The 17,127-nt window shown below is 36.4% G+C and overlaps 4 protein-coding genes across 6 annotated transcripts in view; 3 read left to right on the top strand and 1 right to left on the bottom strand.

Annotated features, from left to right (window-relative positions):
• The window catches only part of LOC125780501 (zinc finger protein 239-like), a 1,096,042-nt gene that overhangs the window by 1,019,535 nt on the left and 59,380 nt on the right, over positions 1-17,127 (top strand). The window lies entirely within an intron of this gene.
• LOC125801162 (zinc finger protein 585A-like) overlaps positions 1-17,127 on the top strand; it is a 270,147-nt gene that overhangs the window by 193,640 nt on the left and 59,380 nt on the right. The window lies entirely within an intron of this gene.
• Positions 1-17,127, top strand: part of LOC125801414 (zinc finger protein 271-like) — a 233,679-nt gene that overhangs the window by 172,270 nt on the left and 44,282 nt on the right. The gene's annotated exons all lie outside the window — the stretch shown is intronic.
• Positions 537-9,266, bottom strand: LOC111188978 (uncharacterized). Of its 2 annotated transcripts, XM_049477798.1 has the most exons (7): positions 9,109-9,266; positions 7,580-7,622; positions 7,132-7,202; positions 6,432-6,474; positions 4,251-4,358; positions 3,961-4,010; positions 537-1,859 (listed from the first exon to the last, which is right to left on the bottom strand). In XM_049477798.1, exon 7 carries the CDS (start codon positions 1,671-1,673, stop codon positions 582-584), a length of 1,092 nt encoding a protein of 363 aa, XP_049333755.1. In that variant the 5' UTR covers positions 1,674-1,859; positions 3,961-4,010; positions 4,251-4,358; positions 6,432-6,474; positions 7,132-7,202; positions 7,580-7,622; positions 9,109-9,266; the 3' UTR covers positions 537-581. The 2 variants fall into 2 exon arrangements, with proteins under 2 accessions (XP_049333755.1, XP_049333756.1); XM_049477799.1 differs by lacking the exons at positions 6,432-6,474; positions 7,132-7,202.

Raw genomic sequence — 17,127 nt, 5'->3', positions numbered from 1 at the left:
TTCTCTAGAGCCAAGAGAATCTTCGAAATTTTGGCCACTTGAATTGTGGAATCAGGTAGCCTGTAATACTCTCTATGCACTGCAATGTCATGGCCCAGGAAGTCTGCCAGCTGGTCGATTTCATTATTTTTTAGATTTAAAATCTGTGATGTAGTGGCCACTTGTTTTCGTAGTTGTGTTGATCGCAGATATTCTGGCTGTTTCGCTCCACATTCTTCTGTAAACGTTTTAAGTCATGTCCTCTGAAATAACTTAGGCATTTTGGAATTGCAAATAGATACCCATTGTCCTGTGGCACATGGCATTGCTTGCGATTACGGATGAGGAGGTCAATGTTTCTCATCATCTCTGGAGTGAGAAGGACAGCAACTTTTCGCCCTCGTTTACCTCTTACTTCAACTCTTGTGAAGTGCTTGCAGAGTTTTTTTTCATACATGGAAAGCCCCAGCTCTTCGTGTGCATATGTGTCATCTCTTTCAAGAAAATTTTTCAAAGGCATCTTTGACACCCCTCCCACATGTCTTCAGTTGAAAAGGATGACTTCAGTTAATGTGGATTTGGAAAGCTTGGAATAATTCACCTCAGATGCCTCGTTGCTTAGTGCCATGTAAGCAGACTGTGAAATGTGCTGGAGATGGGTGTTCAGTTTTTTTTATGTCCTGTGTGAGTGGGAGCTTGTTTGGTTTATTGTACTTTAAACTACTGAGGGTCCCCAGTGCAGAGTGCGAGATGCATTCTGCCCATTTTGTCTTGTACAGCTTTTGGAATGCATCTGCACATTTGCCTAGCTCTGCATCCCCAGAAATTAGGGCTTGACACTGGAATAGTTCACTGATTTTCAGGAGAGAGTGACCAATTTTTAATGCCAAGCTTGGAGTTCTGAAAGTGTTTTCTGCTTGGTCGAAGCCTGCTGTCTCCCTCACTGCTTCAGTGACATCGATGAAATTTTCAGGCTTCATGGCATCTTCCATTGTCGCAGATGGATTTTTTTTGCGTAGAGTTGCTAAAAATCGTCCAAGTTCCCGAAGCTTCTGACGAATATATTCATGTTTTGTCTTGTCATGTCCGTGCCTATTAAAAAGAGACTGTGCGAACTGCAAGAGGCCAGGATCATTTCTCACGTTCTGTGCAATATTATCATCAATCATGTTACTCATCAATTTCAGGAGCTCAGCACTTGTTGTTCCTGACAGAATTGATGTTGCAGTTGTTGCAATTGTCAGGACTCTTTTCCGCCCTACAGAAGGTGAAGTAGATGGTGAAGTTGCTGGTTTAGACCTACATCTCCGCATATGCCTCCAAAGCTCCTGACGTAAAAACATACCCTTGCAGTGCACGCAGTACTCATACTTTTTGGAGTCAGCACAATGAAATGCCCGCCTCTTTACTTTCAGACTACCTTCTCCTTTTCTTAGGACATCATTATTATGAGAAAAGTTGCCTTTGTTCCTTAAAGCCTCCAGCAGATGTTTCCTCTCTTTTGAGTTTGTGGGAAGGCTTAGAGCTCTTGCTATTTCCACATCTTCTTTTATATGCATTTTAAAATGCCTCGCTATTTTTGTTTGTGCCTCACCACAAACAAAGCAATAATTGCGTTCTGGTTTTGCTAATGTGGCTGATTTTGCTGGACAACTGGAAGATTGTTTTTTGTCGTTGGAAGGCTCATTGCCCATTACTGTAGTATAGTGCAAGGCATTACAGTTTTGTGTTGCAGAGCATTCAGTGCTTGCTTTGGCTGTCACTGCACTTGCTTCATTTGGACTTGATGTTACAGACTCTGTGTCACTCTCAGAATTTGGAACATATTCTTCACCAGATGATTTTTCACTTTCACTCTCCCCACTGTCTTCAGAAGCATTCTAAATAAAAGAACAAGGATCACTAGTTTACTTTAAATTCATGACATGCAACGTGACATTTCAAACTTTTCTTATGCTTTTTAGCTCATGAAAATCAGAAATCATAAATAATTATTCAGATGTTAAAAATACAGTGTCTATTAATCTGTTTGAACAGTTGTGCATGAGGAATAATGCTAAGGTTATGCTGTAGAGACTGACTGTTTGAGTACTATACCGTGATGTGAAAAAATGTTTCCCCTTTCCTCATTTTCTGTTTTTTCTGTTTCGGAACATCAAACCAATATTAATAGTAGTCGAAGATAACACAAGTAAACACAAATTGCAATTTGTAAATGAAGGTGTTTATTAAGCAAGAGAAAAAAACCAAACCTGTGTGAAAAAGTGTTTGCCCCCTAAACCTTATAACTGGTTGGGCCACCCTTAGCAGCAACAACTGCAACCAAGCGTTTGCAATAACTTGCAGTTAGTCTTTTACAGCGTTGTGGAGGAATTTTGGCTCCACTCATCTTTGCAGAATTGTTGTAATTCAGCCACATTGGCGGGTTTTCGAGTATGAACGACCTTTTTGAGGTCATGCCACAGCATCTCAATCGGATTCAGGTCAGGACTTTGACTAGGCCACTCCAAAGTCTTCATTTCGTTTTTCTTCAGCCATTCAGAGGTGGACTTGCTGGTGTGTTTTGGATCATTGTCCTGCTGCAGAACCAAAGTTCATTTCAGCTTGAGGTCAGGAACAGATGGTCAGACATTCTCCTTCAGGATCTTTTGGTAGACAGCAGAATTCATAGTTCCATTTATCACAGCAAGTCTTCCAGGCCCTGACGCAGTAAAACAGCCCCAGACCATCACACTACCACCACCATGTTTTACTGTTGGTATATGGTTATTTTTCTGAAATGCAGTGTTTCTTTTACACCAGATGTACTGGACACACATCTTCCAAAAAGTTAAACTTGTCTCGTCAGTCCACAGAGTGTTTTCCCCCAAAGTCTTGTGGATCATCAAGATGTGTTCTGGAAATTTTTTTTTTTGCTCAGCTTTTTGCTCAGCAGTGGTTTTCATCTAGGAACTCTGCCATGCCCAGTCTCTTTCTGATGATGGAGGCATGAACACTGACCTTAACTGAGGCGAGTGAGGCCTGCAGTTCTTTGGATGTTGTTGTGGGGTCTTTTGTGACCTCTTGGATGAGTCGGCGCTGCGCTCTTGCGGTAATTTTGGGCGGCCGGCCACTCATGGGAAGGTTCACCACTGTTCCATGTCTTCTGTGGTTTGCTGGATACCCAAAGCTTTGGAAATGGCTTTATAACCCTTTCCAGACTAATAGATCTCAATTACCTTCTTTCTCAATTGTTCCTGAATTTCTTTAGATCTCGGCATGATGTGTAGCTTTTAAGGATCTTTTGGTGAACTTCACTTTATCAGGCAGGTCCTATGTAAGTGATGTCTTGATTGAGAACAGGTGTGGCAATAATCAGGCCTGGGTGTGGTTGGAGACAGTGTACTCACAGTGATGGTATGTTTTAACAAGGCCATTTTTTTTTTTTTTCACACAAGGCCATGTAGGTTTGGATTTTTTTCTCCCTTAATAATAAACACCTTCATTTAAAAATAGCATTTTGTGTTTACTTGTGTTGTCTTTGACTTATATGCATGCCCTTCCTGTAGGTAAAAAAAAAAAAAAAAAAAAAAAGAATGCCCACTAGTGTTCTACGGGTTAAAGAACAGTGCCTGGGTAGATGCTTCTTTATTGAAAAAAAAAATGCCCCTCCAGTGGATTATGATGTGGTGCTCCATCACTATAGGGCCAATGTATTTGATGTTATAAAAGCACTTATTCTTAAACTTGAATGATTCTCTTTTTAGCTAATACTCCTCTAGAATGTGCACATAGCCCTTGCTATTTTCCCCTTTAAATACCCTGAATTCCGCTGTGGCAAGTACTGAGAGTATAAATGAGACTGACTGTAAAACTGAAAATTTATTTCTGTATTAAGTATTCTTTTCTTGTTGATATTATGCATTTTTAAATACACTGGTGAGCAGGGTGTAAGATAGGGCCCCAATTCCCTAAGATGAGTTGGTAAAAATGTTTACTTACACATGTCTTTAGTCTGTCAAAGCACCTTCCATGCCATACAGTGAAGCAAACTGAAAAAAAAAAAAATCCAATATTGAACTACAAAAAAAGATAACAGTAACAAAACACAACACAACCTTAATGAATTACATCAGCATTCAACATTGTACTTACTGAAACTGAACTGTAAAATACAGGACAGAATATTTAACAAATAATGTGCTAAAAACATGTCCCAAAGTGAGATTTGTTTCTCTAGTGTGTTAAGTAGCAACGTCTAAAAAAAGAAAATGAAAAATCTTGATAATAACCTTTACATCTGACACCATGCCACTTCAGAGTGGAAAATGGTCCTTTGCAGATTTGACATTTCTCCAAACTGGACAATAACTCTTTTTCCACCGAATGTATTTTACAATCTGAAAAATATTAAAAGAAATGACATTAAGATTAGCTTAGCAGGTGCCTATGTGCTAAATTAAGATACAAGGCAAAAACAATTCTATACTCGACTCAATTATACTTTATAAGATAATATTATACGTTTAGAAAATTCTAATATTGAGCATTATACTCAAATTCTCAAACATTTGATTTATAAGATTTTTTTTTTTTGCATGGACACAATAGTCATGAAAAGAAACCCAAAGACCTTATATAATACAATCCCAACTCCAATGAAGTTGGCACGTTGTGTAAAACAAATATAAACAATGATTTACAAATCCTTTACAATCCATATTCAATTGAATTCACTAAAAAGACAAGAAATTTAATGTTCAAACAGATAAACTTTGTTTTTTTGCAAATATTCACTCATTTTGAATTTGATGCTGCAACATGTTCCAAAAAAGTTGGGACAGGATAATGTTTAGAACTGTTATATCATCTTTCCTTTTACCAACATTCAATAAGCGTTTGGGAACTCAGGACACTAACTGATGAAGCTTTGTAGGTGGAATTCTTTCCCATTCTTGCTTAATGTACAACTTGAGCTGCTCAACAGTCTGGGGTCTCTGTTGTCGCATTTTGCGCTTCATAATGTGCCACACATCTCCCATTGAAAAATCTAGTACCTGCACTATTCTGGGTGTTGTTGATATATGGCTTTCACTCTGCATGAGTTTTAACTTAGATGGATAATGTAGATGGAGTGACGAACTATGTTCACTGCCGATGGTTTTCTGAAACGTTCCTGAGCCCATGCGGTAACATCTGTTACAGAATTCTCTAAATCTTTTGATGAGATTATGCAGTGTAGATGATGAAATCCCTAAATTCATTGCAATTGCATGTTGAGAAAAGTTCTGTTGGACTACTTGCTGTCGCAGTTGTTCACAAAAGTAGTGAACCTTGCCACATCCTTGCGTGTGAACCACTGAACCTTTCAGGAATTCTCTCTTCATACCCAATCATGACGCTCACCTGTTTCTAATGTACCCATTTACCTGTGCAATGTTCTAAACAGGTTTTTATTTTTGCTGCCCCTTTCCAACTTATTTTAAACCATTTGTAAATATATATAAAAAAAAGTTTCTGAACATTAAATATCTTGTCTTTGTAGTTTATTCGATTTAATATGAGTTGAAAAGGATATGCAAATCATCATATTCTGTTATTAGTTGTGTGTTCCACAACATCTCTACTTCATTGGGGTTGCACTACATTTTTGAGTTAATTGTCATAAGAAAGAGAATCTGAATATATGGATAATTATCTTACACAGGTGCCTTTTGGGACATATTTGTTTAAGACAAAACAGTCAAAGTTTGTATTTTTATCATTTCATCTGATAGTTAATTAGTTAAGCCTGAGAAAATACCTTATCCCACCTCAGGCATGAAATCCCAATCAATTATTAGGCATTTCCTCCTCACTTGGAAGTTGTTTTGATACAATGTGACGCATGGGTCATTATGACTTTAAGTCATAATTGAATGAAGTAAATTATTTTAGAACCTTAATGTGATGCTCCTTGTTTATGGTTACTTGTTTCTTCACTTATATTTTATAAGATATTTTATATTTTTGACTGACCTGTAAATTATACATACAGGTCAACAAATATTTACCTCATCTATTTATCATCAACTCATAAAAATACATAAAAAAACAAGGTTTTATCCTGTGTAACTGTGCTGCCTGATATTGAGGAAATTATATCATTCATTTCTAATTTTATTTGGCTGATGGAAATATATTTCAAACCCTAAATTGCGAAGCGAGGATGCTACCGCTGAGCACTGAAGGTGCACGGGACACTCTTTGATTAATGTATTCACGACAAGAGTGTTTTATATATATATATAAAAAAATAATAATAATTCCTCTGACAACAAACAGCATGGAATTTATATATAAAAAGGTGACACCTGCTATTATTTGCATTACGTTTCAATAGTAACCTAGTGCATCAGCCTCTGTTCTTCAGTGATTCTCCTCTAGGCACTGCAGGACAAACAGTGTGAAAGTTAAAGTAAAAATGAACTCACCACGAGGCTCACATGTCCCAGCTGTAAGAACATCGCATCCATCCTAAAGTTACAAACAGAAAAAACATCAACAGATAAAACATTAATCATTCCTTTATTATTATTATTATTATTATTATTATTGTTGTTGTTATTATACGTTACCGTTATCATAGCAGGTTATGTGTTATATGTTTACCTCTGTGAGGCAGTTTTGTTCCTCTGACGTTTCTAAAGTAAAACGGTATTTGCTCCATGATTGATATTGTATTCCACGTGATAGCTTGATGGATCCCATGGTTTAGAGTAGCTAATATGGTCTTCCTTGGCAGTTACAATGGTCTTGCTAATTGGTTGCTAAATTGGTGCTGTGACATTTTATTCTGTTGCCAGATTATTGGTGTGGTAAAGCTGATATGATACCGAAAGGTGGTTGCTAGGGTATTACTACGTGGTTGCTTTGTGGTTTACTAAGTGTTCCAGGTGGTTGCTGTGGTGTTGCTAAGTGGGTGCAATGGGGTTCCAATGGGGATTGTTGGGGGTTGGTAGGACAGTAAGATGAAGTGCAGCCTGATGATTTTCAATGTATCTCACATAGGAACAATGAAAGCTACGGCCTCCCCAAGTGCTTACTAGGGCGTTGCTAAGCAGTTGATAGGTCCTTGAAATTGGCTGCTAGGCGATACCCATGTTAATGGGGTTAATTGACATGCTGGCCTACCTCACTGTAGTAATTTGGCCGCGTGACAGTCGTGGCAGCACTGGTGCAGGGCAGGAGTTTGGTAGAAGTACCTAAGAAGGAAGCAAAGATAGAACAGCAAATATTTAGTGTTTTTTGGACTGGTTTAGGGCTGCAACCACTAATCGATTAACGCTGATTATTAAAATGATTGGCAATCAGTAGAGTAATCGATTAGTTGGGTCTATGCTATTATACATGTAGGCAGCAGTTCCTCTCCAGGCCGCTAGGTGGTGTGTTGCCCCAGTCGATAGTTATTGGAGCGCCTAAATGTTATGCTGGGTGGAATTTATATATAAAAAGGTGACACCTGCTATTATTTGCATTACGTTTCAATAGTAACCTAGTGCATCAGCCTCTGTTCTTCAGTGATTCTCCTCTAGGCACTGCAGGACAAACAGTGTGAAAGTTAAAGTAAAAATGAACTCACCACGAGGCTCACATGTCCCAGCTGTAAGAACATCGCATCCATCCTAAAGTTACAAACAGAAAAATAAAAACTATTCCGTTATTATGGTCGCAGCATGTAGTGCAAAAACCCTATTTTTTGTTTTTTCTTAGAAATATTATTCTTTTTCTCTGCTAAAATGTAATGTACAGCAAAGACCTAAGAAATACCTACATTGGCCACAAGGTACAAAAGGCGTGAAATAAACTTAGTTTGTTGGTTTGATGGTGTTGTTATTTAACTTTTGAATCATAAATTCAGCCCTGAAAATGATTTTTCTGCCCAGTTCCTTTTCATGTGTTTGTTGGTGGTTAGTAAGACAGTTACTAAGGTGTTCCAGATGGTTAGTAAAGCAGTTACTGGTATATGTGGCTGCATAGGCATTTCTAAGTGGCTGATATGGTCTTCCAATTGTTTTTTAAAAAGCTACTTAGAAGTTTGTCATCAAATACTGTGTGGTTGCTTAAAGTTGCAAGGTGGATGCAAAGGTTTTGTTAAACAAACCTTTTCTTAAGTTGTTACAGGGGGATGGCTATACCCTCCTAAGTAGTTGTTAAGGTGCTGCAAGGTGTTTCCTATATTTTACTAGATGTTCAATGACATCCCACGTGTTTATCAGGATGATTTTAATAGGTGTCTTAATTGGATGTGTTAAATTTTTGGATCCTGAACGTAAAAAAAAAAAAATAAAATAATCAATGATTGAATATAGAATGACATTTACAACATAAAGCTTCAAATGTACATATTATTAAAAAGCTATTCTTGAAATAGAAACCATATAGTTAAAGCATGTAGATAACCCTTTTAAGTGAAAAAGAATTGATACTCCTATGAAATAAGTGTCTTTTGAGGTCATTATCTCCAGGGCCAATCCTGATCTCCATAATTGTAAGTAATCTCATCTCCTGGCTTTATATTATGGATTGCGAAGAGGCATAGATGGGGCTTGCCATTGTGAATGATTTTCTTCATTTTGCAGTTTGGGTATACATGACTGTCATTCACAAGCCTCCCCAGCGAACTGCCTTCTTTTGAGCCATCAATGCTGTCGAGAAAAATATATTTTCATTGTCATGCCATATTGTTTTTTTTTTTTTTTACTAGATTTGACTTAGGAGTACTTGTGGGCACAGTTCAGACAACAGTACATTAATGTAGTTTAAATGCAGTGCTAGCATTTTAACTTATGGTTAATCACAGAACATTCATCATAATGTCATCAATAAAAAAAAAACTGATCTGAACTCATCAAAATATCTGTCTGATGCAACCTTAAGTTTTAAACATCAGCTCAGACAGATTTGGAAATGGATTTATTTCTGTTACACATGGGAAAGTAAACCAATTTACATGATGATGGTAATAGTGCATGTATTTTTTATTACAATAAAACAAAATAATGTAAAAGAGCCTATACACATTTGATATTTAAGCTTACTTGGTTTATGTATTCAGATATTAGAACTATACTTCACTGTTCCTAAGTTAATTCATTTCTTACTACTCACCAACACAGCTTTCCATTAAAATAAAATTCAAAGAGGAAGATCCTCTGGTCCTCATCGTACACATCTAATGCCTTTCTGTATTCTGTGGGTGATAGTAGCTGACCCCGGTATTCCAGCACAAACTCACCACACTGAAAATTGGTGGAGCTAAAAATCCCTCGTCCTGTACAAAGTAGAAAAGTGGACAAGCAATCAATGTAAGGACAACATCATTATATATATATATATATATATATATATATATATATATATATATATATATATATATATATATATATATATAGTTTATATAGTTTGTTTTGGTACAACACCAATCTTTTTTTCCTTTGGTTTGTTTAAAGTACTTTCACACTGCAGGCGAACCAGACCATGGTTTAGTAGCTCCGGACAGAGACCACTTCTCTTGGTTGGACCAAACTCTAGTCCTTTGGTCTGGACTGTGGTTTGCGACCCCTTTCATACCTGCAACTTTGGTTCGGACCCAAACTGAAAAGTTTAAAAGTCTGGACCAAAAGAGGCAGGTGTGAAAGCCCCCTAAATGGATTTGCTCCCATCTTATTTCCCAATTACTACATCTCATACAATATTATAATTTCCTCAAAATTATCTGGCAACTGAAATGAAACAGGGACTATTCTGTATACATCTATGTCTGATGTACAATCTGATACCTGTTACTTCAACAATTACTCATATTATTTAGTAGCAAGCATGAAACTGATTTTTTATTTATGGGTAAATACAAATTGTTACTTCAGTATTACCATATTACCCTCTTATTAGCGAGTTGTAAAGTAAAGTGCTACCAAAATATTTTAACAAACAAGCATATTTTTAAAAATTATGAATTCCATGCTGGGTTAATTTAAATTTTAGTTTATACGCTCTGACATCTACTGTTCTGCTCTTGGGGGCACTAATCACATTATTGAGGTAGTGCACTTGATAAAGTCCTTGCCTGCCAACGTGATAAGGGTTCTTCTTGTTACACTTGTTACACTTTAGAATCCTGTTATTAAGAAGATTGGAGTAGGATGTACAAAGGACTGAGGTGTCCTATATCCTAAATGTATGCAATTGTCCTTCGTAACCTGTTACTAATGAGACAACAAATATCAAGAAAATGTCTTACCTTTAAAAGAATCAATAAATTTTATTTCCAAGCCAGGCTTATCTACTGCCTGCAGAATGTGCGCAATGGCATCTTTTTGTGGACTGATATGTTTTTTCCACTCCATGTGAGAGTCCTAAATGAATACACAAAGGCACAGATGGACAGATAGTAATGGAAAGATAGTAATACATTTGTTATAAAATGTGCAAGATTAAAATGAGTATCCGAATTTAAATTTGTGTGTGACAAGAGTAACCCTGCTAAAGTAGCTTGATTAACTAAATGTGTGACTAGAATAGCGCTACCAAAGTGGCTAGACTGGCTAACTTTGTGATTAAGGTAGCACTGCTGAAGTAGCTAGATTGGCTAAATGTGTGATTAAGGTAGCACTGCTACCTTACTTACTGCAGTCAGTAAGAAATGCATATATGTAAATATCCAGTTTAATTTATCACACATTAACCACACATTTAGCTAATCTAGCTATTTTAGCAATGCTGTCCTAGTTGCACATTTATCTGTGCATATACGAAAGATCAGGTTTAGTCAGTAAATGAATGTATTTGTGGTAATGTTCAGTTTAATTGTGTATTAATTAGGGGTTAAAAGATTGTTTTAAACTAGGGCAAATAGTACCACTCAATAAAAATTACTTGTATAAATTAACAATACTACTGAAGTAGCTAGATTAGGTAAATGTGTGACTTGGACAGCATTGGTAAAGTAGCTAGCATGCTAGGTCACTATAATATCACTGATGAAGACTAGATTAGCTATATGCATGACTACGACAGCACAGCACTATTTTAGCTAGATTGGCTACTTGAAACAGAACTAGAGCGTGACACTGACACAGAGTATAATAAAGTACATTAAATAATGTCCTCTTATACCATGATTAACACACACACAAACTTTCTCCTGGTTTTAACACATGGAAATTCTCCATCCTGCTTTAATGAGAGATTTAATCCTGTTCCGTGTGCTGTTTTTACTGTCCCCGCTATGGTGGAACGGTGTTATTGTAGTAGAGCCCTGGGCTAAATGTGTGACATGGTTAACGTTGCTTAAGTAGTTATATTGGGTAAATGTCTGAGAGGGACAGCACTGGAAGCCAAGTAGCAAAACTGTGCTATTGTGGTCTCACATTTAGCTAATCTAGCTACTTCAGAAGTGCTATTATACTGTCACACTTTCTATTTTACCAGTGCTGTTCAAGTCACACATTTAGCTAATCTATCTAGTTCAGTAGTGCTCTAATAGTCACCCATCACAGTTCATTAGTACTAAATTATAGCATGTCGTCTTAAACCTTAACACACAATTTTAACTGGCCATTACCATAAATACGTTCCTTCCTGACTCATACAGTGTATTATAAAGTACCCTAAACCATGTCCTCTTAAACCATAATTAATATATGCTAAACCTGGTCCTTAATACATGTACATTTGTCCTGTTAGTCCTAGCCTAAAACCTGATGATATTCCTGATATGTACAGTTATCTATAGTGTGTACTATTAGTCCTAAATTATAGCATGTCGTATTAAACCTTAATTAACTCACAAATTTAACTGGCCATTGCCATAAATACGTTCCGTCCTGACTCATACAGTGTATAATAAAGTACAGTAAACCATAAACCATTGAAGTCCTCATAAACCATGATTAATTTAATTTACACAGACCAACCCTGATATTATAGTGACCCATCATGCTAGCTACAATACCAGTGCTGTTCTAGGTACACATTTAGCTAATCTAGCTACTTTAGCAGTGATATCATAGTGACCCATCATGCTAGCTACTTTGCCAGTGCTGTTCCAGTCACACATTTAGCTAATCTAGCTACTTCAGAATTGTTGTTCATTTATACATGTACATTTCTTATGAAGTAGTACTATTTCTCCTAGTTTAAAATATATTAACTCCTAATAAGTACAAAAATTCAAACTGAACATTAGCACAAATACATTCCTTACTGACTCATACATTGTATAATCAAGTACAGTAAACCATGTCCTCTTAAACCATGATTAATATACACACACTAAACCCGGTGTTCTGTCGAATTGTGCTACCCATCGATACATGCTTCCCAACGGTACTGCGCATGCACTGACCTACACAATTTAATTATTTCTTGTGTTTTTTATTTATAATTAATCTGTATTGGGGGGGTTTATGTGCATTAAACAACCTGGACGACCGGTCACTGCACAAAAGTGTAAATGGAAACAAACAATTACAATTATTATCATAAATAAATACAAAAGCAGTTTGTATTGAGCTCTATTTGCCATAACTTTGCCATGATACAATAATTTATGCAATCCAAATCTAATAACTTACATCTACTGGACTTTGACTGCGTACATGCCTTAAATGAGTGCTTCTGTTGTATTTTTAAACTTGAATATACATTAGGGCAGCACAGTTCGACAAGGTAGCACAATTCGACAGAACACCGGTCCTTAATTCATGTACGTTTGTCCTGTTAGTCCTAGTCTAATGGTAGTCTCAATGGTATGTGCTACTAACTAGCTACTTCAGAAGTGCTATTCTAGTCACACATTTAGCTAATCTAGGTTAGCTAACTAGCTAGCTACTTCAGAAGTGCTATTCTAGTCACACATTTAGCTAATCTAGGTTAGCTAACTAGCTAGCTACTTCAGAAGTGCTATTCTAGTCACACATTTAGCCAATCTAGGTTAGCTAACTAGCTAGCTACTTCAGAAGTGCTATTCTAGTCACACATTTAGCTAATCTAGGTTAGCTAACTAGCTAGCTACTTCAGAAGTGCTATTCTAGTCACACATTTAGCCAATCTAGGTTAGCTAACTAGCTAGCTACTTCAGAAGTGCTATTCTAGTCACACATTTAGCTAATCTAGGTTAGCTAACTAGCTAGCTACTTCAGAAGTGCTATTCTAGTCACACATTAAGCTAATCTAGGTTAGCTAACTAGCTAGCTACTTCAGAAGTGCTATTCTAGTAACACATTTAGCTAATCTAGGTTAGCTAACTAGCTAGCTACTTCAGAAGTGCTATTCTAGTAACACATTTAGCTAATCTAGGTTAGCTAACTAGCTAGCTACTTCAGAAGTGCTATTCTAGTCACACATTTAGCTAATCTAGGTTAGCTAACTAGCTAGCTACTTCAGAAGTGCTATTCTAGTCACACATTTAGCTAATCTAGGTTAGCTAACTAGCTAGCTACTTCAGAAGTGCTATTCTAGTCACACATTTAGCTCATCTATGTTAGCTAACGTTAGCTTCTTCAGAAGTGCTATTCTAGTCACACATTTAGCTAATCTAGGTTAGCTAACTAGCTAGCTACTTCAGAAGTGCTATTCTAGTCACACATTTAGCTCATCTATGTTAGCTAACGTTAGCTTCTTCAGAAGTGCTATTCTAGTCACACATTTAGCTAATCTAGGTTAGCTAACTAGCTAGCTACTTCAGAAGTGCTATTCTAGTCACACATTTAGCTCATCTATGTTAGCTAACGTTAGCTTCTTCAGAAGTGCTATTCTAGTCACACATTTAGCTAATCTAGGTTAGCTTACTAGCTAGCTACTTCAGAAGTGCTATTCTAGTCACACATTTAGCTAATCTAGGTTAACTAGCTACTTCAGAAGTGCTATTCTAGTCACACATATATTGTTATCTTAGCTAGTTACTATAGCAGTGCTATTTTAGTCTCACTAATCTAGCTACATCAGCAGTGATACTGTAATCATACATATATTTCAGCACTAGGAGGTGCCACCTAGTCACAGATTTACCTCAGTGGATCTATTCTATCAGTCATACAAGAAAAGTATTGCAATCTTTTCTTACCTCAATGTATGTCTGATTTCTATCAGTAGCTTGCGGTGCCGATCAAGCAGATGTAGCTAGGTAAGGTTAGCTATCTACTGTCTACAGTATATAAGTAGAGTTAGCTATATTGCCCCTCCCCCCTGGCTTTGCAGTTTGTAAGAAATCCACCAACCACACCGACAACCCTTGCATCACAAGATATCAGTTTAACATTACACAACAGGACCATGTATTAAGCACACCAAGAAACCTAGCAAATATTATGCATTTATTGTTTCTTCTCTGCACAAAAAAAAACATGTAAAAGCTATTTACTTACCATTTACAAGCATGTACAAGCTTCTTCGCTCTTCAGAAGTGAAGGCACGCAATCTGGACTCTTGTCTGTGATGCTGGGCGACCTGACTTCTTTAAATATTATTTTCCTGAATTATTAAAATAGCACAAATATTTATTTTTACAGTATAAATGCAGCTCTAACTAATGTTACTGCATGTGAGCGATTTGTAGCATACTGGGAAGCTGGGACCTCAGGTGTTTCAATTAATATTATATCACTTATAGCTGAATAATTAAAATAGCACAAATTTTTATTTATACAATATAAATGCACAGTAACGAATTTGATCGCATTTAAGTGATTTAGAGCATACTGGGAAGGGGGATTTATTTTATTTTTTTATTTTTTTGGTCCACCAAACTGAAGCAGCACCATCCCTCTTTCTCTTCAACCTGTTTACTTTGTGTGGAAATTAATTTAGAAAAAATATTTTTATTTAATATTATTTATATTTAACTGCAAGTAAACATTAGTCTGCATTTTCCTGCATTTTTCATATTGTCCATAATAATAAAAAAAGAAAGAAATCAGAAACCAGTACACCCTACAGAACAGTGGTTTATACACCAGTACACCTCACAGAACAGTGTTTCATACACCCAATGTTGGGAAGGTTAAAATGTAATCCCTTACAGATTACTGATTACATCACTCAAAATGTAATTTGTAACGTAATCAGTTACATTACTTCAAGTGAGTAACGTAATCTGATTACTTTGGATTACTTACAATATTGTCATTTTTTTTAAAACCTGAATGAATGTAGCAACCACATATTGCATATTATTGTTTTATTTTTCTTTCCAGTTAACAAATAGATAAACAAATAAAACAGCCTTTTCAATCACCCTATAAAAATACTTATGAAACTATTTCATCAAACAATTTTATGAAACACTTCTATAAATTGATCATAAAACCATTATAAAACATTAAAAAACAAATGTAACAACAACTGAAAGCTATCTATTTGCAGGTTTGCCACTTTCTGCAGGTGGATTTTTTTGCCAGGATTATCACATGACCATTTCCTTGACTGCTTTATAACCAGAAATATTGGTGAAAAAGACCCAAGTCCCCGTTCAACAATCTAGGGCCCTGGTCTCGCTCTCTCTGGGTGTTTTGGCAGGAAAGGGATACTATATTTCAGCTTAAGTAAGGTTCCAAAAACATACTGCCAAAATCACAGTCAGGTGGAGACAAAATAAAGAAAAAAAAAACATATGAACAGGTCAAGTATGATGCCTAACTGGAATCCATTCATACAACTTTAGGGTATTTAAGGATTATTGGAAACAGCCCCCTACACACACCCTCCTGATATTACCCACAAAGAGGATTTGCAAAAACACAAAAATCAGTAATACGCCTATGCAATGCACAATCATTTAACCAAAATAGACCAAGGACAGTAACGTAATTTACAATGATTGTCCACTACTTTTATATAATTAACAATGTTTAAGAATATAAAATACTCAGACTTCCGGTTGGACATGGAGCGCGTTGGCTGCGTTTGCGCGTAGCTCCAGGTGGTCGTGACATTATTTCTTTAAAATGGCATACCTAACTGTACTTTTTCCAAAACGGACTGTATGGTAAACTTTTGCAACTTCTAAGCAGCTACTACTTTGTCTAAAGCTCACTTATTTCGAACGAAAATGACTACTGCTCGAACCAGAAGAGGGAAATCTATGGCGTCACATTAATGTCAAAAGTCGAGGGCGCAAAAATACCAGGTGAAAAAAAATAACCTGCTTGTTTTAACGTTTAGCGTGTATAAATTTCCTTCTCGCAAGCGCAAATGGGAAACTCATGAGCAAAAAAAAGGGAATGGTGTGCGCGCTGAAGAAAAAGTTGCTCTCGAGCTTAATTTTTCTCCTCTCGGGGGCTTTTTTTCCTCGCGCGCTGTGTGAATTACCTGCAGCAGCAATTTCTGCTCGACTGAGTTTTTTGCGCTCGAGTTTCAAGTACTACTGACTGCAGCCTGCGGGAAGGCGGAGTTGGACGTCCAGCGCGTCCAGTCCCGCCCACTTTGTCCACGTCATGTCTTGGCTCCCCCTCTGAACGGAAGTAAACAAAGAACAAGGCAGTTCTCACAGCGGTCGTTTTTATTCGGACCTTAAATATAATGTTTAACCAATATACAAACGTTGCATTTTTCCATCGATTAATAATACATTAGTCTGGCATTTTCTACAGACTCTAGGGTAAGATAAAAATCGTTGTGCAAGCATATTTGAAGTGTATGATTTTTACTCTCTGCCTCTACAAGCTATCTACTAAAGAGAAGATATTCCACCTGTAAATTAATCTTAGTTATGAAATCATTGGCCATACATTTGCCCAGTCAGACTTTATTAAAAATAAACACTTAAGGAGTAAAGTTATATCTGAACCCTTAAAATTAGAGGTTCATTGTTTTAACCCTTTCAGATCCTGCATCCATTACAATGGACATCATGTATTTTGTTTATTTTAACCATTTTATTTTGCATATAATACTATTTGAGAGCTGTTGTCATCAGAATAGATGATGAATCAGCCAATGAAGTTTATTAACCAATGAAACTGTAGCGTTAGTACTAAAACCATTGAGGCAAAGCAACAGTTAATGTTTTACTAATTTAATGTGACTAAGAACACTTTTTAATATATATTTTTTACTGTTTTACTAATTTAATGTGACTAAGAACACTTTTTAATATATATTTTTTACTGTTTTACTAATTTAATGTGA

Source organism: Astyanax mexicanus, chromosome 4 (assembly GCF_023375975.1).
Source record: "Astyanax mexicanus isolate ESR-SI-001 chromosome 4, AstMex3_surface, whole genome shotgun sequence".
Lineage (NCBI taxonomy): Eukaryota > Metazoa > Chordata > Actinopteri > Characiformes > Acestrorhamphidae > Astyanax > Astyanax mexicanus.
The sequence above is the reverse complement of the archived record's forward strand: the minus strand, read 5'-3'. Positions and strand labels throughout refer to the sequence as shown.

Coding starts and splice junctions, on each gene's coding strand:
- LOC111188978 (XM_049477798.1), bottom strand. CDS start 1,673: ATGGGCAATGAGCCTTCCAACGACAAAAAACAATCTTCCAGTTGTCCA.